At 38.0% G+C, this 22,945-nt stretch overlaps 1 protein-coding gene across 6 annotated transcripts in view; it reads left to right on the forward strand.

Moving 5' to 3' along the window:
- The window catches only part of rapgef4a (Rap guanine nucleotide exchange factor 4a), a 33,952-nt gene that overhangs the window by 7,650 nt on the left and 3,357 nt on the right, over positions 1–22,945 (forward strand). For 4 of the 6 annotated variants that reach the window (XM_017303776.2, XM_017303775.2, XM_008399179.3 and 1 more), the window contains 23 exons: positions 10,377–10,446; positions 11,667–11,731; positions 12,825–12,875; positions 12,948–13,054; positions 14,560–14,681; positions 14,779–14,962; positions 15,051–15,135; positions 15,450–15,510; positions 15,591–15,667; positions 15,754–15,900; positions 16,307–16,422; positions 17,738–17,823; positions 18,423–18,501; positions 18,591–18,735; positions 19,170–19,258; positions 19,375–19,405; positions 19,487–19,565; positions 20,120–20,266; positions 21,029–21,126; positions 21,513–21,638; positions 21,799–21,977; positions 22,084–22,174; positions 22,249–22,299. In XM_017303776.2, coding sequence (XP_017159265.2) covers positions 10,377–10,446; positions 11,667–11,731; positions 12,825–12,875; positions 12,948–13,054; positions 14,560–14,681; positions 14,779–14,962; positions 15,051–15,135; positions 15,450–15,510; positions 15,591–15,667; positions 15,754–15,900; positions 16,307–16,422; positions 17,738–17,823; positions 18,423–18,501; positions 18,591–18,735; positions 19,170–19,258; positions 19,375–19,405; positions 19,487–19,565; positions 20,120–20,266; positions 21,029–21,126; positions 21,513–21,638; positions 21,799–21,977; positions 22,084–22,174; positions 22,249–22,299 — 2,286 coding nt within the window. Of the gene's footprint in view, positions 1–4,522; positions 4,760–10,376; positions 10,447–11,666; positions 11,732–12,824; positions 12,876–12,947; positions 13,055–14,559; positions 14,682–14,778; positions 14,963–15,050; positions 15,136–15,449; positions 15,511–15,590; positions 15,668–15,753; positions 15,901–16,306; positions 16,423–17,737; positions 17,824–18,422; positions 18,502–18,590; positions 18,736–19,169; positions 19,259–19,374; positions 19,406–19,486; positions 19,566–20,119; positions 20,267–21,028; positions 21,127–21,512; positions 21,639–21,798; positions 21,978–22,083; positions 22,175–22,248; positions 22,300–22,945 lie in introns of those variants that run through there. The other 2 variants (XM_008399216.3, XM_008399196.3) reach the window with 2 other exon arrangements.

Raw genomic sequence — 22,945 nt, forward strand, 5'->3', positions numbered from 1 at the left:
ACATCTTTAAAGCAGACTCAGAAGCAAAAAAGGACTGTTAAATAAGCAAACAAGGCAGCATGACGATAACATTAATGGCAGGCAGAAGAGTTTGAGGAGTTAGAGATGAAATCTTGGAGTATATATTCTAGATAATGGGATTAGATGGATGAGAAATAGCCAAGAGTGAGTGTCCACCCACTCTCTTCCGCTTATCCGAGATTGAGTCTCAGGTGCAACACAGAGGCACCCCTTTCTCCAATCCTCCTGTTCATTCTGGGGGATCCCAGAATACCAACTCTGTCTGACTGAAAACATTACAGGAAGGGCCTGATGAAATGCTGAAGAGTTTTCATGCAGAGGAGCGGTGGCTCCATGTCGAGATCCCATTTTGGTCATCAAACTTGAATCGAAAAACATCCTCTATTATCTTCCTTTTAAGAACCTAATCTCATGGTGTCGGGCCTGAAGTTGATGCTCCAAGGTGCAGCTACCTGTGATCCGTTTCAGGCGTCGGAGCTGTTGATAAAACTGACTTTTCTCACTTCACTGAGTGTCATCTCAGCCAATAGAAAATATGAAACAGAGGTTCCCAAATTTGACTGTCTGCTGTCCTGTTGACAAGCCCCACAAACAGGATTGAGGACAAAGGTCAACCTTTATGGAGTCAAACTCAAACAAGCTCAACTTTTGAGGAGACTGCAGACATAGCTCCTCTTTCAGGTATACAATAGGTGTAGAGCCCTCAATAGCAAAGCAACAAAAACTTTAAGATTAACCAGAATAGACATTCAACAAAACACAAAACCTAAAAGCGTAAACATTAGAAACGTGAAACATGACCAAGCCAAAATGGAGTCCTTTAATAAGTTTCAAATGAGAAACTTTAGTTCTCATTTCATCTTTACTGTTAAATTCATTAATGCATGATTTTTTTATATTTACTTTTTCAAATATGGGAGAAGAACAAAAATGTTTCAGAAAACATTTTATTTGTGTGATTAGGTCTTTGATGCACACATATTAATAAAATAATTCTGGAAATGAGGAAACGATTTGCTGCTGTTTTGAGAGAAACTTGTCTTCCAGTTCTCACCTGATGTCTTTGTGGCTCAACACTCTGAGACTTACTTTGTTACATTTTTAAGCTCCTAAAATGCTGAAACATGTCAGCATGTGACACGTCTGGACAGTTGTGCATGACCTAAGCTTTCACTAAGAGGCTCTGTTGCTGTGGGTTGGATCCTGCATAAAAAGACATTGTCAGGATGGCTCCATATTAACCCAAGACAATGTATATTTTGTTCAGCATCAACAGTTCAATCTGTGTAAGTATGACATGTGAACCATAGAAGAAACTAGGTTTCAAAACATTCAGACACCAAGCTAGACTCTCACTCCGTAATTCATATGATGCAAAAATTACATTAAATTAAGATTGTGAAAACATATTTTTACCACCTTAGGTTAATTTATGTCTCTCTTATACCAAAATCTGTCAGTTTCAAGCGATTTTCTTTTTGTCATTGTATCATATAAATTTTTATGTAAATTACATAAGCACAACTTTTTACTGTTTTGCCGATTGTGTCGATACCTAAATTATTAGACGTTGGCCCACAAAATGATTTGCATATTAGTCCCGTCTTTTCTTGTTCAACCTTTCTGATTATATCTCGAGTCAAAATTCAGATACTTTGTCAACAGGTATTTATTTCCCTTCATCTCAGCATGCTGCAGTTTAAACAGCTATCATTGTTTGAAATTATTATTATTGCTTTTTATCCTGGAAATAAGATGCCGTCGTACTGGGAGATGAGATTCTGCTGCTTCCCTTAGGCTTGATTTAAGCTGAACTGTGTTTAGTGGTGCAAGAGCAAAGTTAAGCTAGATGAGGTCAGTTCTCTTGCTGCTTAAAACCCTGAAAGCTTTGGCGTGGAGAGAAATACGGCCACATGGGACCTGTTATATGGAGAGTGGAAAGACTAATGTTTAAGAAGAAGATCCGCTGTGGACATAACTTGACTCCACGTTTGTCAAAGTAACAGATTTACTCTAAACTGGGCTGAGTACAGTTTTCAAAAGAAAATGTTCTGAATCATATGGAAATCTACATTCATTTTTTTAAAAAAGTGTAGACAAATCATTACTTTTTACTTGAGTAACTTAGAAAAAAATTTACTTTTAGGAGTATGTTTACTATACCATGCTTTTTATTTACTTGAGCAATTGTATCATGAAGCATCTTTGCTTTTACTTGAGGAACAGTCCTGGAGACTCTACCTACTGTGAGTGACTTCACTGACAGAAGAACAGGCTTGTTTTAAAAATTTACCAGACAGCTATGCACCTGTAGTTTTTGTTAAAGTTTCATAAGTTTTATATTGAAAATTGATTTGGAATTATTATTATTATTATTTTTTTTTTTTACCTGATTTTGTTATTTTGTAGTCCTTTTTTAAATTTTATCCTTAAAACTACCAAAATCTCCACGCAACTTTATATTTTGGTTTGTCTGGTGATGTAATTGTTGAATATTAAATGATACTTGAATAGCATTTTTATCAAATACTTTTTTTTACCTGAGTAATTTCTTGGATGACTGCTTTTTACTTTGAATTGAGCAAAAACATGTTGATCAAGCACTACTCTTACTTGAGTACAATTGTTTTCTACTCACCTCTGACTACACATAAGACTTAAGACATAAGATGCTTCTGCATCGTCACTGGAGTCCACCTGTGGTAAATTCAGCTGACTGTTCATGACTCGGAGTGGAAAACACTTCTCCATGTAATGTTTAGCTAACAGTTGAGAGTTCCCATCCAACCTGACTGAGCTTGAAAGGTTCTGCCGGGGAGGAAGGGTGGAAAATGCCCAGAAAGAGGTATGCCAAGCTTGTAGAGAAACATGCAAGATAACTGAAGGCTGTGATTGAAGCCAAAAGTGGCAAAACAAAGTATTGAACTGAAAAATACATAGAAATCACAGAATTCATAAGACTGTCAATAAAAAGCTCGAAAGCAGTTGTTGCTATATTATTATGGATCTGTGTTGCTGCTCAAATCTGTTTCAGAAGAAGTCTTTAGCAAAACCAAATGTGGATTGATGTACATTTCTCCTCAGCATTTCTCAGCAACAGCTGGTGTCTGACAGCGACACACACTGCAGTCACTTCCTGTGGATCTCTTTCTGTAATTTAGATACTCATGTGTTTCGTGTTGCTGTCTCATGCAATAACTCGAGCTTTAATGCAGCTCTGTACGTGACAGAATCTGGATCTAGTCGCTCTGAACTGGCAGCCTTTGGCTTGTTTGCTTAACAGAGCAGACATTAGCCAAGCTCAGCAGCACACAGTTGGGAGACTGGCTGTGGCTTTAGATGACCTTATCATCAACTGTACTCTTTGCTTTGTTATCTAGTTCAGATGCTCACCGTCTCTGAAATGTAACACTGGGCTACATTTTGCCTTCGTTCCCTGCTGCAGACTCTTCAGCCCGCGTCGGGTCTGGACAGAAAACACTTGCTCTGAGCATTAGACCTGGCACCTCTGCATCCTTTGAGTAAAATAGAAGTATGCATGCTTACAGCTGAACTCTGAATGCTTTTAAAAAAAAAATTTTATTTTACACTCGAAGCACATGTGCTAGAAACGAGGCTGAGGGTCGGAGTGTAGCATGTGACTATTGTTGGCCTGTAGAGTCAGACTAGTGAGCAGCCAGAGGAGAAACCTGACGAAAAGGAAGTGGCAGGGATGTAAAATGCCCTCAGGAGTTTGAAGCCTGGTGAGGGGGAGGCTTGGGGGGGTGGGAAAATTTATCTTCTGCACAGCACACAGCAGATCTGTGCAATTTTTTCTTTTTCTTTTTCTCTGTTTACAGAGTTGCTGCATGATTGAAAAGCTTAGTCTGAAAAGTCTGAAAGCCTAAGTTATTCTTCTTGGTTGTTGCCTTTTACGAGTCAGGATGAATACATCCTACTGTTGACAAGATTTCTTGATTTGACAATTTGAACTGTGCTGAATGTTGGATTAGAAGCAGAGGTGAGTAGATGGACCAAAAATTGTACTTAAGTAAGAGTAGCACCATTCCAGCATGTTTTCACTCGATTAAGAAGTAGCTGTCCAAGAAATTATTCAAGTTAATGTGAAAAAAAAATTAGTAAAAGAGCTACTTAAGCACTGAGGAACTGATCAGAACATTTGATTTAATATTTTAAAGTCACACGACAAAATGACATCAGTGCATGAAAATTCTGTTTTGTAAAGGCTAAAAAGAAAGAAAAAGCATACAAATACTGAAGAGCCACTCTTCAAATATGTATGCATATATATCTCAACACTTGCAACATGAATATTTTTCAGATTTATTCTTTGTTTGAGCATGAATCGTTGCTATACGGTCCTGCTGCAACACGAGGAGTTTCCCCACCTTGTGCATAGAGATTAGCTCGTATTTGTGACAGACTGAGGGGAGGAGGAGAGATTGAGTGAACTCTGCTGTGTGCTCAGGCGAGTGGAGTTGAATAATCCTGCAGTTACTGCTGCTCAGAAGAAGTCAGCAGCTGACCACTGCTCTGCTGAGCTGTGTGGCTGAAAGTCTGCTCACACTGCTCTCAGAGAGCCTGGAAGGCGCAGCTGGATGATGTTGGATCTGCTAAGATTGAATAACCTTCTAAAAGCCAGTTAAACCTCCTTGGAGTGTTTGGTAACATTTGGATTAGGAGAGACTGGACATTAACAACAGCAAGCGGCTCAGGGTGCTAACGGTAAGATCTGCAGGTAATTTGTGCTAAACTTTTGAAAAACATCCAATGCATTATTGCACAAGAACGACTTGATATTATTAGAATTAGCTCAATACTTATAAATCAACATTCTCGTGTAGTAACTTGTAGAAGATGTAGAAATTATCAGCTGAAATGTCAAAAAACTGTATTCCTGCTCCTTTAAGTTTTAAAAATGCCAGTTATTTTGCTCTGTTCAAAGATGCAAAATTAAATTCCTAGAATGGTATTTCATATATTCCTCCCACAGATCCTGAAGTGTGACTCTGAGGATTCAGAGTAAACGCTGAGCACTTTAAGAGCAGTTCTCACCATGCTGATTATGTAATTCGTTGCAAATTATTTAGGCATGCATTAATGCCTAGTGATGCTCATGGTGCATCGAAGTGCTGAAGCGGGAAATATTGTGGGGGCGCTTGAAGTAAGAATGAACCGAGGGGCTGATTGCTTCGTCTAAAGCCAAAGGTAAAGCTAAACTTACCTTTTTACTTCTTAAAAGATGTACATTTTGTATGCAGTCACATTTAAAAGTTTTCACATCCAGCAACTCCCTGGGTTTAGGCCAATTAGGATCAGTTTTACCAATACCAAAAAATTCAAGTAATTAAAAAAAAAAACAGAAGAAAAAATTATTTAAAAAATGTAGCAAATGTGATATATATATATATATATATATATATATATATATATATATATATATATATATATATATATATATATATATATATATATTTTTTTTTACAATATTTAAAATTGGGACACCCCACATTTATTATGACTGAAAATAGCACAAATCACACACTGATCTATGACATGTAGATATGGTGAGAACAGAGTTACTCAGCACTTTGAAGAAGATTTAACCTATTTGAACTTCAAACATTTAGTCCAGTGAGGTCTTGACTGTGAAAGTAAGAATAAGCTTTAAAAAAAAGCCTAAGACCTTCAGAAAAAATATATTGGTGGGACTTCTTAGGTAATTCTACTGAAAATAAGGAAATTGATTAAATTTATCCTCATGCAAGTATTTATAGACTAATTGTATGATATTGTCCAGTCGCCCTCATTGAATCAGTTCTAAGAAAAACAATATTTTTTGACAGCAACTCTGATTTAAACATGCGCTAACCGACCGCGCACTGAATAAAAATGTAACCATGCAGAATTACCTAACAGACAGCATGATATTTTGTCAATCTAATCCATTCTTTTCACAAGAAGGAGCACTAATTCTTCAGTGGATGGAGTGTGCAGAACCGCTGCCCGTGTCTCTCAGTAGGACATGTTTGTGCCTTAAAACTATCGATCGTCCATTTGTCAATACAGCTGATGGGCTGGAACATCTAAGAGATCATAAAGAGTGTTTACCATTACGTTTTCCCCTTACTAAGGACTTTTCTGTCAGGTATAGGGCTATAAAGTGACAGTGTAAACCAAATTGCAGATGCAACAGACGTTGCTTTATAGACTTGTAAATATTTTAAGGACTGTTCACACGTGAGCGGGAAGCTGACTTTTTGGGGGAAATGTGGGCAGATCCATGACTGAGGCTTTTAAAGCACAATACTATCCTTGTAAGTAGCAGAGAACTATTGCTTCTTCTTTTTCAGACTATCCCTTTATTTTAAATAATGCTTTAAAGCTCAGTCATACAAGCATCAGTGTTGAAAACTGCTGAATGACAATGACTCTAGGATCCACCTGATTGGTTCCCAGATGACAAATGTCAGTAAAATTTAATAACCAATCCCACAAACTTTGATGTTTAACACTGCTACTTTTCTTACTTCCCACGACACCAAGCTGTGCTGGTGGTCTACCGGAGGTAGGGATTCAGTGTTCGCTGTTGTTCTCTTTTGAGGTGTTTCATTCAAAACATTCATGCTTATTAAAAAACGATTGTTCTTCTTTGATGCTTGTCTGATGTTGAAGTGAACAGACAGCTTTTGTTTTCTTGATTCTGCAGGTCTTGTAATAATTTGATCTGGGTGTGGCTGATATGAATGAACTGTGTTTTCCAAAAACATTGGGTAATGACAGCTAATTTCTGATTTAACAATCAAAGAGGTTACAGGCTGGTTTGAATAGCGTGGTTTTTTTTAATACACGGTGTCATGAAAACCTATTTTTGAATCATACGCAGGTTAAATTTGTTTGAGATTAAATTAGTTTAACGCTCTGAAACGTTTAAATGTAATAACAGTAAGAACAGAAAACAATTTGCATGGACACTGGTACTTCTTTACCGACCTGTAACTAATTGCAATTGAATTGTTGTGTTGCACGAAATTTGGAAACTGTCTTTCTTAAGTGTTTTTCTTAACACCTGACAGCGGATTTAATCCTTCTTTAAATCAACTCTGCACCCTGGAGCCTGTCTCTCTGGGAGAGCAGCTTTGAGGGCTCAAAGAGGCTTGGTTCATTTGTTCATATGCTCCTGAGTTTAAGTGCTTCTAGTTAATCCTAATCCTTTAATTGTCAACAAAGATTGATATGACGGCTGAATTGACTCTGAAGGCTTCAGTGAATCTGCATTGATTAGATTTCAGTAATTAAATCTATTGTTTGCATCTGTTCAAAACCACCCTAAGGCACATATTTCATAAAACTTACTTGACAATGACATAACTCTCTTTTTTTAAGAACGAGTAATTTAAAGAAACAGTTACCAGCTTATTTGGTTTTGGTTCCCTTATGGCTTTCTAAAGCGATTTACTGACTTCAGCCAGCAGAATTGAATTATAAGCATGACCTCTCAGGACATTTCCTTCAGGGGGAGCAAAGAAATTATGTTTATATTTTCCTTCAGTCTCTACTGACCATCAGATAGAAAGGTAAAGATTATTAGCGTGCTGCTAAGAGGCTCTCAATCTGTTTTTGATTAACCTGCAGTGTAGTTTCTGCAGCACATAACCACTTTGTGCCATTTAACCCAATCATCAAGAAATACCATTACCATGGTATTTAAAATATTAAATACCATCATTAGAAATACCACTTTGCAAATTTGGTTGAAGTGATAAACCAACTTGGAAAAACATTAGTTTTTTTTGGCTGGACTAATACAGATTCATATACCTGAATGTTCAACACTACCTGACAACCAGCAATGCTTTCAATTGATGTATAGTCTGGTCTTATGAGACTTTGTTGCATAGCTTGAATTTAAATCCTTCACTGTTTTGTATTGAAATTAGGCACGACCATTTAAAATGATCTTTCTTCAAAATATATAGAGGCTTGTTTGAATTCGTGTGAATTATTTTGAATATATTTTTTCCCTGCCATCAGAAATAAATTGAAGTTTTTCCACACCCAAAAGTCCTACATGAAATCAGATATGTTTTCTTTGTGAAAAGAAATAAGAATAATTTGCAAAGTGACTGCTTATATTGTATTAGACAGGAGAAAATTGGCTTATAAATATCCAGGATTTCACATTATACTCACATATCCAGTCACAGTCTTGATAAATATTGAAATATCTTTGAATTTATTAATAACAATTTAGTCTATATAAAGCATGATTTGCTTTTGGCTCTTTGGCTGCATGTGAGTTGACCTTCTGTTGCATCAGCATTGTAAACAAAAACATGACATTTGCATGAACGCAGTGGTGCAGAACGATTATTCATTGCGTTCATTATGTAATATCTATGTTGCCACTGGGCACTGCGGGGTTGTGAGACAGAAGTTGCTTTATAATCTCACTATATCTGATCTGGAATAAAACTGGTAAATACTCCCACAAATACAAGAGAGGTTTTAAATTTCACTTTAAACAGTGAATAATAGTTTTATATAATGCTGTCCTCTCTGTAGGCATTGAGTCCTACTTGTACGTTAACACCAACAGGGATAAAGTTGCAAAAACACTCTTAACCTCCAAGGAAACATGCAGGGACAGAGAGAGTGATTTCCTTTTTCTTTTGCATGTTGGGCTGCTTGATGGAGGACGGTCTCTTTCACCAGAGAATACACTAATGAGAAGCGGAGAGGCAGGATATTTTCTTTAGGCAACAGGAAAAAAATACACACAACAAAAGAGATTGCAGCTGAGTGCTCTGTATTCGGAAACAAGACGAGTTGGTTACACCCCAGATCAATAGATTACCTTTCTGGTTTTACTTCATATTATTTCTGACTCTGCAAACAAAAGATACTTACACTTATGGGGCACTTTTACCTTTAAAACTTCCCAAATCTTTCATGGTATAGATTCAACTTTCCCTGACAGTTTTCGCTTCATATTGACATGATAACATCACAAGAATCCTGCAGATTTGTCAGCTGCACTTTCAGAGATTCCATAGTGAACTCATTGTCATGTTCAAGAAACCAGTTTGGCTTTGAGTCGGGTGATGTCCGGGGGTTGGAGGCGTGTTGCTGGCCATTCGCATGTCTTTTGCCCCCTACGTGTTAGCTGACATATCCCATTGATTTTCAATTTACCACATTAGGAAAAGAGAAGGGAAAGCAAAGCACACACACCACTTAACGAAAAAGGAAAACATGCCATTCATGTGACATCCTGCATGTACCATGTTCTCTTTTAACTCAACACAGTAGCTTAGCACTGAGGAAATGACATTGCACATTTAACCAGTAAAAATCAGGCAAGCATTTGTTTACTCTAGATAACACAGTGGGAATGAAAAATCAGAACAAAAGGTAGCAGACAGATCCACAAAAGTTGGTTGTGAAATAACCAAGTGTGGCATACAGTCTAAGGAGCAAAAAACAGCATAAAGACAGATTTTTCTGTCTTTATGCTTAAATCTCATTGCCTTCCTGTTTGGCATTGTAGGTTGAATCGTAAAACTACTTTTAATATTTGTAGTCCACAGAGGAATTTACTGACACTCACCAAATGGACTGTTCTGAAATCCTGTACCCAGATTTATGCTTCCCACAGGGGGTACAGTAATCATTCTGGTGGTCTCTTAAGTTGCATTCAAGAGCCATCAGCAGAACCAGGAAGCAGCTTACTCTGGTTTATGGCCAAACCTGGTAAACAGGCTTAATGATTTTTACATTAAACTCCAGCTCTGTGTAGATGTGCCTCTCAGGGCTAGAACCCTAAATTATCTAATTTCCACACCCACAAACTGAGTGCACACTTGAACTGCTGCAGCAGAGACACAGAGTGCAGCTCATACATTACTGAGTGTATCAGTGTTTCTTTTGTTCGCTCCAAGTTAAGTTTTTTACTATTGCAATAGTGCACTGGCATATTGTTGACTTGGTTCTGGATGAGTTGGTTCTGGATGCTCTGTTATGTTCAGACATAACAGAGCATGTTATTTGGGCTCAAGTAGCCGATAAACACCAGATCGTGCTGCTGGCTAGCCTTAGCTGCTTTATAACCCCGAATCAGACTAAATATTTTAACGTGGCAATATGGTTTTAAAATCGTAGCTTACTAGAAACAGGAATAAAATGATTTAATATTAGTGTGTGTACTTTATAGATCTGGTTCCAGTTCTATTTCAGTATTTCCAATGCTGTATAGAACTTTACTTAAAAATTACGTATAAAGAATGCTAATTTAAAGTAAATTATTGATTTGACTTTAAATTGATTATTGTTCAAATTAAAGCTTTGTTTTTCAGAAATTTCACCACTGCATGGCTGGACTTCTTGCTCCACCCTATGGCGTCATGGAGAGCAGTGCGTCTGACAGTGAGTATTTCAGAGATGCTCTTTTTTTAATGGCATTTTCTCTATTGTTTAAGTTCTTACAGTATTAATGGTTGTTTTACACTTAGATTATGACTTAATGGAGATTAAGCCCACATTTGAGACTTAAATTAAAAAGATTAAAGTCAACTAAAACTATTATAGATGAAGAGTATGAAGAATATTATACTGAATGGGGTTTTTGTTTCCTAAAAGCCAGCTAAACTGAGAATTAGCAGAAAACAATCCAGTGTTATTTCTGACTCCGTGACCCCAATCCCCCACTCGATCCTCTGATGCTTTGATAAAATCTGAAACACAGTTTTCTGCTGCAAGTTAACTCGATATTGGCTCTGAGAGCTGTTGTAACCAGATTTTATGTCACGCATCATAAAAATGATGAGCAGCAGTGTGCGGGAAGAAAATCCAGAAACTGCTGGTTTACTGGTGGCGGGCGAACTAGATACTGCTCAATATTCGTCAAACATAACAGATAAATGGTTGCTTTATAATAGATTCATCTCCTCAAGTTGAGGTTTTATGGAAGCCTGTCATCTTGTTTCCAATCATGCAAAAGAAATACTCTCTCTGCTTTTGTAGCTTGCAGTCCAGTTCCTGTGGGATTTACAACTTATGTTTTATGATTGCTTACATTGTGACAGATGTCTAACGGGAGTCGCAGGGTGGAAAGTGCTGTACTCTCTCTTGTTCAAAGCAGCTGAATGGATTTGTAGCTGCATCACATAAATAAAGCATGTTTTAACAGCTTGCCATTCAAGTCCTGCTCTTTTACACAATATGGGCGCTAACAGCAAGGTGCTTTTAAATTCGGCCATGCTTGATTTATTCCAGTCATGCATGTAGCACAGCCTGGTTTTAACACTTACAGCAGCGGAGACTGGCATTTTTAATTATTCACTACAGTGAAGTGCTAAAACCAAATAAATTATTTGTTTTGATTTGGTCTCGCAAAGCTGAAATGATGACGTGATCAAACCACAGTAATTAATCCCCCAATGTCGCCTGGATTGTGGAAAACTTAATGAGCAAGAGGTTTGACAACTCTCCTCATAACTCGCAACATTTAAACAGAACTTCTTTCTTTACTTGTCTTGTTTGTCAAATAAGGTTTTGAATCAATTAAGTGTTGCCTGTGGTTTGTTTGTTTTTCCTAAAAAAAAATTCAATTTTGTTATTTTATTGTGTTCTCTCTTTTCCAATAGGAATGCCAGAAAAGGAGAACATGAGCAGCAATTCATTTGCCTCAGTGTCCAAACATCCAAATAAGGTATTTCTTATTGTAGAATGACACAATATCTCAATGTCTTCATATTGCTGTACCTACATCACTTTTAATCACCTCTCATAAAGGTAAAATTATCTTTTATTTAAGCACAGTGCCAGGAACTAATAATAATAATAAAAAAGCCATTTCAGGATGAGATTATTCTACTAGACTAAAATATGATTTCAAGGTTCTGTTGAGATGTTTCTCATCAGTTGTGCCAATCAATTTGAAGAGTGCTGCGTTTAGATTTTAAATCATGCAAAGGCAAATCAAAAGAGCTTAAGATATTGACATGATGCATCCTTTTTTTTACCTTGTCTCTTAGAGAAAGCAGACAAGCTGTGAACTGCTTTCCTTGACATATTTTAGTATTTTACTCACTTCTCTATGCTTGGATGGGAATAAAGAATGAGAAAGCTGTTTTAAGCTTAGCCCCAAAATAAACAAGGTGACTGGAGGTTTTGTCTCCATCCTGAATAGTTCCTGTCCCACCTTTCCCCAGTGCTCATTTCCTGCTTGATAGTGTGGCACTGCAACAGATTTATGGTGCCTGCTTTGTTCAGACATGAAGTTTAGTCACAACACAGAGTTGTTGACTTTTATATAAAAAAAAAAAAGCAGATAAGTGTATGGTTACTTTCTTGTTGCAATTAAGCAAATGTGCTTTTTTGCCTAGCAGGAAAAAATAGTCTGAGTAAATTTCCTCACTGATGTAATTAAAACATGATGTCCAAAATCAGCTGCATACATGACTGAGTCGCAATGATTTCTGGGCCATTCCCAAAGCTTTTTGAATGTCAGACTTTTGCAGCCCCTTTGGTCGCAGCAAGGGACAAAATGATGGAAAAATATATTATGCGTCCAACTGCAACAAGAAAATACTTTATTCAAGATTCATAAAAACCTGACTATACAGAAAGTACAAGGCTGAAGGCTCTTGAGCATACAATGGCTCAGGAGCCGTGGTAGACTAAGGGCTCCTGAGCATACAATGGCTTCTCACTCTTTATGTCTTTATGTATTTTTTCCAGAAGCCATAATTTCTCCTCCAAGTCAGTTGAAAAAACTTTTTCTGTTTTATTTCATTTTGCAGAAGTCCTTTCCTGAAAGTCCGGCCAAACTTCATACTAAACGTCCAACTCAGGTAGAAACTTCAGTCCTCATCTCAGAGGACTCAGAACTCAGTTGTAAAATATTAATGTTATTACAATAACAGGTTCCCTCTGAGAAGATTCTGCAAGCGGGGAAGATTCTCCGCCATGCCATCCTTTCCAGAGCGCCTCACATGATCCGAGACAGAAAGTATCATCTCAAAACGTACAGGTTAGTTGCCATTTTGTAACTCTGGGATTCTGATTAAAGGCCATGAAGAGTACAACTTTACAGCTATTCCCTGTTAACTGTGCTCAGAGTTGTAGTATATATGCAATTTATCTTCTTCCATTATTAGAATCTAAAAGAAAAAAGCAGATTTGAGCTGAGAAAATAGATGAAAGCCGTTGAACCCTGACAATGCCAAGCTTGAAAGCTAGACTCAGACATCAGTACAGAAGTAGGGATAGCGACATTTCCTTTAGTTCAGAAAATGAGAATTTATATGCCAATTTATTCAGTGAGGGGGAGGAGGTCAGGAAAAATGTTGTCTGAGAGCAGTAACTTGGAAACCAAACAGAAACCAAACTATTGAGAAAAGCACTCGGTTGTGATTCCAGTCTGCCTACAGCTCACCTCGGCGATGAAGGGAAAGAAAAAAAAAACACACAATGAATGAAATCATGATCCTGATGGCTGACTTGTCTTGACGGTCTGGCTGTTGACTTCCTATTTGAATTTTCTGTCCTATTTGTGGCATGAACTGTATTGTCTCCTCTTCCCTCTGCTTTGGTTTGTTCCTTCCCTTGAATAAACACAGGGAAGCTTTTTTTAGACTCATACCTTAGAAACAATAGGTCTAAATAGTTTAAATGAAGATTCGTTGTAATTGTGTAATAATTATTTACAACTATTTTAAATAATCTTATTAAAGTAACTGCTTCCAAAATAAAAATTGTTTTTTTTTTTTTTTTTGGTTGAGAAGAAATTTCTTCTTTTAACTTTTTTTTCTGTGATATTTGTGGCCAGAGTGACCACCACATTCCTTTTCTCACCAATAAGTTGCCATGCATCATTCCACATTTTCAGTTTTGTTTTTGTTTTTATTTTATCAGGAGTTTATTTTCAGTGACCAGACTTTGACAGTGAGAGGCTTGGTTACAAACAGCTCCTCATTCATATTAAACTAGAGCATAATGAAGCAGAGGGTTGTGTGTTGTCTCTAAGATAGATTGGAGGTCTGTCCAGGATCCGCCTCTTGCCCAGCGACTGTAGGAAATACCAACAAATCCCACTGACATGAACAACACAGACAATCAGATAAAAAGAATCAAGAGAAACTGTTACGAACGTAAAAACGTCTTTGTCATAAAGTGTCATTCAGTAAATTATAACATTTTTAATATGCAATATTTCATAAAAGGGCATAAAGATGACTAACTTTGCATTATTTGGTAAATAATTACACTTTTAATGCACTTTTTGTTGCACTAAAACTTGCAGTAAAAGTCCATTGAAAGTGTCAGCTTTGCATTAGAAGTGTCATTATTTGTCGAACAGTCATAACCATTCATGAAAACTCCTTCACGTTCATAGCAGGTGTTATACCAGGTTTATGACAGTACTATGTCAGTCTTATGCACACCCCTTCAACTAAAGTGTTACCAAAGTGATTAAAATATTACATCATTTCTCATCTTCCTCTAAGTTCTTATGGAGACTTTTGTTTTCTCCAGGCAGTGCTGCGTGGGGACAGAGTTGGTGGACTGGCAGATGCTGCAGAGCTCCTGCGTCCATTCCCGCATTCAGGCTGTGGGCATGTGGCAGGTGCTGCTGGAGGAAGGTGTCCTCAACCACGGTTAGAACCTCCACGACGTCTGCCTCGGCATGCGAGACAATCACAGAAACTTTTTTTTTTTTTAAATGCTAGTCTGACTATCTGCGCTGTGATGCAGTGGATGGAGAGACGGTCTTCCAGGACAAATACCTTTTCTACCGCTTCCTGGACGACGAGCAGGAGGACGCTTTGATACCCAGTGAGGAGGAAAGAAGGAAGAGCCAGGAGGAGCTGCAAGACACTCTGCTCTTCCTGTCGCAGATTGGGCCAGATGCTCTTATGAGGATGATCCTGAGGAAACCGTAGGGCTCTGACGCAGCACTCACCACAGAAAAGTGAGATCTTTCAGACAGCTTTTGGTTTCTTTAGCCTGTTTCCTATTTTTTTTAGGCCGTCTGAAAGAACACCAGATGACTTGGAGATAATTTATGAAGAACTGCTCCATATAAAGGCCTTATCTCACCTGTCCACCACTGTGAGTTACTAACAGTTTTCTGTGTCCTAAAAAATCTATTGTCAGTCTCTCCAAGGGAATCCCAATAAAACACACTGAAATTAGTGGTTGTAATATGGCAAAATGTGTGACTATTTGACCACATGTGCCAAAAATTAAATAATAAATTAGTGTCACTGCTGTGTTAGTCACTTCAAAACACTTTACGTGCTACAGCGTTTACTTTTAGCTGTAGTAAAATTTATTGCTCCATAACCTGAACTCAAGGAAACACTTGAATTCGGGTTAGAATAGGTCTCTCCCCTCTTTTAATCATTCTTTCCTGCATTGGACAGGTAAAGAGGGAACTAGCAGGAGTTCTCATCTTTGAATCCCATGAAAGGGCAGGAACAGTGTGTGAGTATATTTAGATTATTTAGAAACCATCTGATGATAAATATGGCAAATCCCAAAATGTTTTTTTCTTTTTCGCCCAGTGTTCCACCAAGGAGAAGAGGGCACATCCTGGTACATTATATTAAAAGGCTCGGTGAATGTTGTCATCTATGGAAAAGTAGGTGATTATTCACCTCATAAAGATCCTCTGATTCTTACTTTTGTTGGACTGTTAGTTACTGATGAGTGTGCTGCTTTGCGCAGGGTGTTGTCTGCACGCTCCACGAAGGAGACGACTTTGGGAAGCTGGCGCTGGTCAATGACGCCCCCAGAGCTGCCTCCATTGTCCTTCGAGAGGACGACTGTCATTTCCTGAGAGTGGACAAGGAGGACTTCAACAGGATTTTAAGGGTGAGTTTAAGGTCAGCGTCTGGTGATGCTCTGCAAACATCAGAAAAAACACTATCGCCCTCTGCTGGAAATTACATAGCAACGCAGTCAAAAGTTTGCCTTCTGAAATGAGGCTATAGCTGATTGTTTGGAGTTAAATACCAACTTTTAAAGTAAATCATCTTATGGGAAACCACATATCCTGTTATTAGTTTTTTTTACAAAAAAGAATAAAGAATAAGATGTGTTTTAAGGACTGTCTCACCTGACAGAGTGGCTTTCTGAGAGTCAAATCACCAACATCAAAGTCTGCAAAAACCAATAAATGCAGCTTTTCAAAGACTTTCTAAAACATTTTCAACCTTTCCTTTTTTTAATTAACATAGATCCCATGTATTCACTTTGTCTGCTTGTATTTACTACAAAGGATGTGGAGGCCAACACAGTGCGTCTGAAGGAGCACGGCCAAGATGTTCTGGTGTTGGAGAAGAGCCTCAGCAGCAGCCGAAACTCTGTCCAGGGATCCTCTGCAGCTCACCACAAGTAATTAAACAGTTCAGAGATGGATGTTGGACACCCATCACAGGGATTTAAGGAGAACAATTTATGTGTAGCGTTCAAGTGCGCTACACTTCACCAGCATTGCATGGCCTGTATTATTGTACGCTAAACTCATTCACCAACGATGTTTGGGATGATTATGCATCATGATAGTTGTCTTAAGAGAAATTTTGTGTTGGCTTAATGTCGCTCCCTGCCATCTGAAACCCTCACAAAAACTCAATTTACTTTCACCATATTAATCCTTAGTCATACAAACACAAATCAAATATTCCTACCATAACTCAGCTCTGAGTTGTTTCAATCCAACTCCATTGCGACATAAAAGCAGCTTCATCTCAGCAGTGACGGTTTACAGCCATAGACTGGAAACATACAGTAAAAAGAATCTGTAGCAGCTGTTTAAGTGCTGTAACAATGCTGCATCACTCGCACTCAAAGTAAATCAGATGACAAATCATTAACAAACTTCTCATGACATTCAAACTGGAAGCAGCTAAGGCTTGTGACCGATAGATAGATAGATAGATAGATAGATAGATAGATAGATAGATAGATAGATAGATAGATAGATAGATAGATAGATAGATAGATAGATAGATAGATAGATAGATAGATAGATAGATAGATAGATAGATAGATAGATAGATAGATAGATAATTGTCACAAAGCAGAGTCATTTGTCTCAGTCTGATCCTAAGAGTGAGTGTGAAGTAAAGCTGCATCAGATGCTCTGCTGCCAGCAAGTGTTTCCTCCTAATAGAGGCATCTGTCACTGCCCCACGGTGGCTGAGATACACAGAGACACATTAATGGTAATGATGGCCTGGCTCCTGGGGGGAAAAGGAGGCTTGGCAAGCCACAATTACTTGTTCAGGGTTGCCCTCTAATCAACTCCACTCTTGACACACAAGAGTGTCAAGACTGCCCCGCGAGAAGGGAAGACACGTCCCTGCTTTCGTGGCGCCCTTCCCTCTTGTCACGCTGTTATCAAGTAATAAAAACAACCAAGGGAGGTTTGTGTTCGTTCCCCTGCATGTGGGGGGAGATGCTCCAAGTTTTTTTTTTTTTTTTTATTTGCTAGGATTATTTTGTGGCTCTTATCTTCTCCTCTTCTTCATCTTCAGGAGCACTGATTGTAAATAGGATTGTTTTCAAATGAGCCAATCACAGGCACACACCGAAGGAAGAGAAATCAGCTGAGGGGCCACAGTGGTGCCACTACGCATTAAGAGTCTGTGTATCTTGATTAATGAAGGGTTTGTGTGTGTGTTTTTGTTGTGTCGTGTTGCTTCAGATACAACATCATGTCCGGGACGCCGGAGAAGATTTTGGAGCACCTTCTCGAAATGATGCGGTCGGATTCCCAGTTCACCGAGTCAGGTGCTGCCCATCGTGTCAAACACAAGAGAGTCGCGTTATTACCATATATTATTTAATGATATCTATCATTTACTGTGAAGAGTTCTCAGCCGCACTGCCTTGGCTTTTTTCACATTTTATAATATTGCAACCTCAAATTATAATGAACAGTGGAGAAAAGACTATCTTCTTGTCCTATGCATTTCTTTTATTGCGTAATGTTGTGTTTCGGTCTGGGCGGAGCGCCTTCCTCCACCCTCCTGTGGCCTTTGTAGGGATGCATAATTAATTGACATGTATTGATTTTCCCCACCTAAGCTTTGAATCTCTGGGTTTTGTTTAGGGGGTATCAGAGTAAAGAGGCTGAATACAAATTCGCCCAGCAGTTTTCAGATATGCCGTGTGTTTTATCTCTCTGATCTGTCCTCTGTGGTCTCCGCTGCGATGACCCGTTTGTTCCCATCTATAATTAGCTCCACATCGCAGAGCTGATCTAATTACCATTATGTGTGGCGATACATATGGTTTTCACTTTCCCTGCAGAGGGGACCGACCCGGCCATGTGTTTGAAGGTGTCTTTGATGTGCCATTAACCGGATCTTCGCTGTTATTTGTCTCAGATTCGGCCTTAGATGATTTTGTGCTCACGCACTGTGTCTTCATCCCGAACAGTCGGCTATGTCCTGTGCTGAGCGACCAATATCCTTTTGCCTACATTAAAGAAAAGTCTTCTTCCCAGTGAAATGTGGTTTTTGCTGTAGTTTAGTTGGTCTTTAACGACAGTGCAGCTACCACGCCCAGGCCTCACAGGGCTCAGAGATGGAGAAGCTGGACTACACGCTCAACAACAAGCGCCGGGTGATCCGTCTGGTGATGAAATGGGCTGCTGTGCATGGAGAACACCTGCAGCAGCAGGACATGGTCTTCCTCGAGGTCAGTGAGCCTCTAAAACAGTCATAACAAAAGCAGCTGATTGTAATCACCTCTGGAAATGTCACAGATAAGCTAAGATTTAGATTTAAAAAAATATCTGGTTAGTGGATATTTCCATCCAAACAGAATGGTTTCCATTTCAACATGTCTATGAAAAACAGCAAAAACTAACTAACTTTTTTTTTAAAAAGGCCTCAGAAAGACACATATTTAGGAGATTTGGATTAATGGGTCAATTATGATGTCTCAGTAGTCAAATTCTTAGAGATTCTTCTATCTTGGATTGCCATAAAAAACCAACTTTAAAAAAAAATAAATTTCTGTATTTCAGTTTCCCGAAGGTGTGTCAATATGTGCTGGCCGAATATTCAAATTGGTGTGACTTTATCTCATTTGAAGTCTTGTTTGCTCTCAAAGGTTGTTGTGTTTTACAGGAGTTTTTCGTGGCTGTTTCAGAAGATGCCAAAGTGCTTCCAGCCCTCAGGGATCAGCTGACAGAGCTGGAGAAAATCATAAAAAGCAGGTTAGTTAGGATTAGCTATTATAAATTGTATGGATAAGTGGTCTAAATATTGTTTTCCATTAGTAAATTATAGGACTTACACATATCAAACCCATCTGTTGGTTCTACTTTTTTAGTGCAGACGATGCCAGATCCTCACAGAGGAAGGTATACAGCTAATTATGTTAGATTAACATTTTTATGCAGATGTTTTCTGCTGCTGCTTTATGAACATGCTCTCTGTTGCAGCACAAAGTCCTTCTGCAGCATTTCAGTATGGTAGACGAGAAACTTCAGAAACGGCAGCCCATCAAGGGAGACGATGAAAGTAAGTGCAGAAAAGTCTTGTGTAGTTACAGTAAAAATAACTGAGATTTTAATTACTGAAATACAATAAGTGTAACCTGATCTTTACCAGGTTCTTGCAGTCACTGAGAAGAACATAAGCTCTTCTGTAAAGTAAAGTGTGTGACAGCTGAATACTGGTTGAATCTGGATCAGGCAAGCAATAAAAGAAATATATAAAGAGAGGAACTGTGAGAAACTGATAGTTATTGAAAAATGGCTTCTAGTAAGTTGTTGCTTCTGATGGTGATTTTAAAACATTGTGAATGCAGATGTGCATTTTTACCTCCTTTATTTAATAAATAAGTGTGTATAATCTGCTGCATTTTAGTTACACGTACACAGAAAAGAAGTCTTAATGGAAGCCATTGTTGCACTTTTTTCAGATTTTTATTTGCAAATAATTTACAATTTGATACGTATATTCACTCCAATTCACAAAAAAGGGTGTGCCTTCTTTTTCTCATCACCGATGAGATAAGAGATTGAATCCTGTATCCCACGTTTTCTTCTGTTTCCTCCTATTCTTGCGTCCAGTCCTGTTCAAAGTCTACTGCTGCGACCACACCTACACCACCATCCGGGTCCCGGTCGCCTCCTCGGTCAGGGAGGTCCTGGAGGCCGTGGCCGACAAGCTGGGGTCAGCGGAGGATCTGATCCTGGTCGGCCTCAGTTCAGCAGGAGGTGAGAGCAGCAGCTGTACATGACGAAGAAATGATTGGAATTAAACATGAAACGCAAATGCAGTTAACTATAAAATATATTATTTGATCCAAAACTCTTTGCATCGTTTTTTTTTTATTTGACTCTTTAAATGTATTTATTTTTAAATGATATTTGTAGAAAAATTTTAGAAAAAATCCAATCAATTTGATCACTTTTCTTTCAACAGATTAGAAAAAAAATGTCACAATTAAACTGTGAGGAAAAAAACTACCATCAGCAGACTATATTCCTAAAGCTAATTTCCTGTTTATTATTACAAAATGAGATTAAAGTAAGGATGTAATAAGAACAGTTCTTAGAAGGATTCTGAATAAATGCTGCAATGAGATTTCCAGCACACTTTAAAACCAGACTGCAGTTTAAAAAGACATGCCATCAAATCTAGTATTGACTTTATTTATTGCTTTTATGTTGTGCTTTTTAATAGAAGCTGTTTCGAAATGTATAACACAGAAAGGTAATTTATTGTCAAGATTGGCTATTAACATTTTGAGAGAAGTTGCCAGAGTTTTCTCAATGTCATCGTGTTTATTTGAATTAATTAGTTAGTGTGACTAAATTCAATGTTTTAGCGTTTAGATGGTTAAAGGTATTTGAATGTCGGCATTCATAAATTAGTTCTTATTTTTAACGTCACTAGATTTATGTTGAGACAACACAAATCTAGTTCTTTTGTTTATTTATTTGAAATCTTACTATGGTTTGTTTTCTTTTGGGCAGAGAAAGTTGTCTTCAAACCAAACGATGTCTCCATCTTCTCCACACTCAGCATAAACGGACGGCTCTTTGCCTGCCAGAGGGGCCAGCTGGATGTGTTGGTGTGTTGATTTAATCAAATACTTCTTATCATGATCACATACCAACATCACAGTTCTTACATTAATGCCAAAAAAACTACTTTTATTTGATCGTATATACGGACAATTTCATTATTATATTTTTAACCAACAGTCAGGTTCAAGTCTTTGCCTTTTTCAGTTTTATAGCGTTTTGCGAAAATGTTCATAACACTTTAATTTTTTTTTATAATTTGGCAAATTTCAACCACAAGCGTAAGTTGTATTTTGTATTAAACCTCACAGTTAAATATTACTTTATTCAATCATATAAAATCCCAATGCAATCCATTAGCATTTGTGATTGCAAAGTTAAAAAAAAAGAGTGGAAAGTTTAAGCGTTTAATCTGATGTCTTGTGTCTCCCAGATGCCTCTGTCTGAACAGGAGGGTCCGTCTCATGGGTCTCTTGCCAATTTTGAGTTGATGAGCTCCAAGGATGTGGCTTACCACATGACCTTCTACGACTGGGAGCTTTTCCATTGTGTACACGAGGTATTTATAGAGCAATAAGGACGCCTTAGCAGGTTCTGTTTAATCAAATTTGCTTTCAAGGCTGGCACACACTGTCTTTATTTCCTGGCCCTAATGTGATACTACCTTGTTTTTCTTTGTTGTTGTTTTTTTTTTTTCTAAATTCTCTGATGTCTTCCAGCTTGAACTCATCTATCACACGTTTGGGAGACAGCACGTCAAGAAAACCACAGTGAATCTGGATCTCTTCCTCCAGAGATTTAATGAAATTCAGCTCTGGGTAATTACAGAGGTTTGTCTGTGTTCCCAGCTGAGCAAGAGAGTTCAGCTCCTCAAGAAGTTCATCAAGATCGCTGCTCAGTAAGTGGATCTTCTTTTCTCTCAGGAATTGGTCAGTTTGTTGCTTTTCAAAATGAACTTTTATTGTAAATTTATTGTAACCCTCCTTCTTATATCTTCTGCAAAGCTGTAAAGAGTACAAGAATCTAAATGCCTTTTTTGCCGTCATTATGGGACTGAGTCACCCAGCAGTGAGCAGACTGAGTCAGACGTGGGAGGTGGGTGACTTGTTGTTTGGTCGTCTTCTGTCTGAAACTGCAGGTTAACGTTCCCATTTTGTTTACGTCCGCAGAAACTTCCCAGCAAGTTTAAGAAGTTTTACGGAGAATTTGAAAGCCTAATGGTATGCCTTTAACGTAAATTTCCCTTTTTATTAGTTAGGGTGCCTTGCAAAAGTATTTACACCCATTAAACTTTTCACAAACTTCAAGTCATTTAAGTGGGGTTTTTACAAACAAGAAGTAAGTGCGGGAGGTGGAAGAACAATTGCTTATACATTTTAAGATTTAAATATGAGCAATCTGATTTTACAAAAAGTGCTTAATGCAGAAAAGTGGAGTTAACGAAGAGCATATTTAATACCTGCTTAAGTTGTTTTTTTGTTTTTTACAAACCAGTCTCAGGAACACAGATCTTAATTTATTGAATATGTATATGAACGTAATGCACTACACAGAGTCCATATAAAACAGTCCTCTCAAAATGCATTTAGTATCACAAACGACACTTTACGTTTCAGAATGGGTAAAGCAGTAGAAGCTGCTATGCTGCTTCAATAAATCATCAGTTAGAGATATATTACCCTGACCCCTGTTGAATGTCAATGGGCCTTATCCTGTATGTTGTCTTTACTTCTCTCCTGGTGAAAGATTGATTGCGTGAGGTTGAGGGTTTTTGTGTGTGTTTATTAGTTAGTTTAGTTGTCGTGTCTAGCCCCCAAGTTGTTCCAGCTGTTTCTTGTTTCCATGATTGTCCCCTGTGTATTTAAC

Source organism: Poecilia reticulata, chromosome 2 (assembly GCF_904066995.2).
Source record: "Poecilia reticulata chromosome 2, P_reticulata-male-v2, whole genome shotgun sequence".
Lineage (NCBI taxonomy): Eukaryota > Metazoa > Chordata > Actinopteri > Cyprinodontiformes > Poeciliidae > Poecilia > Poecilia reticulata.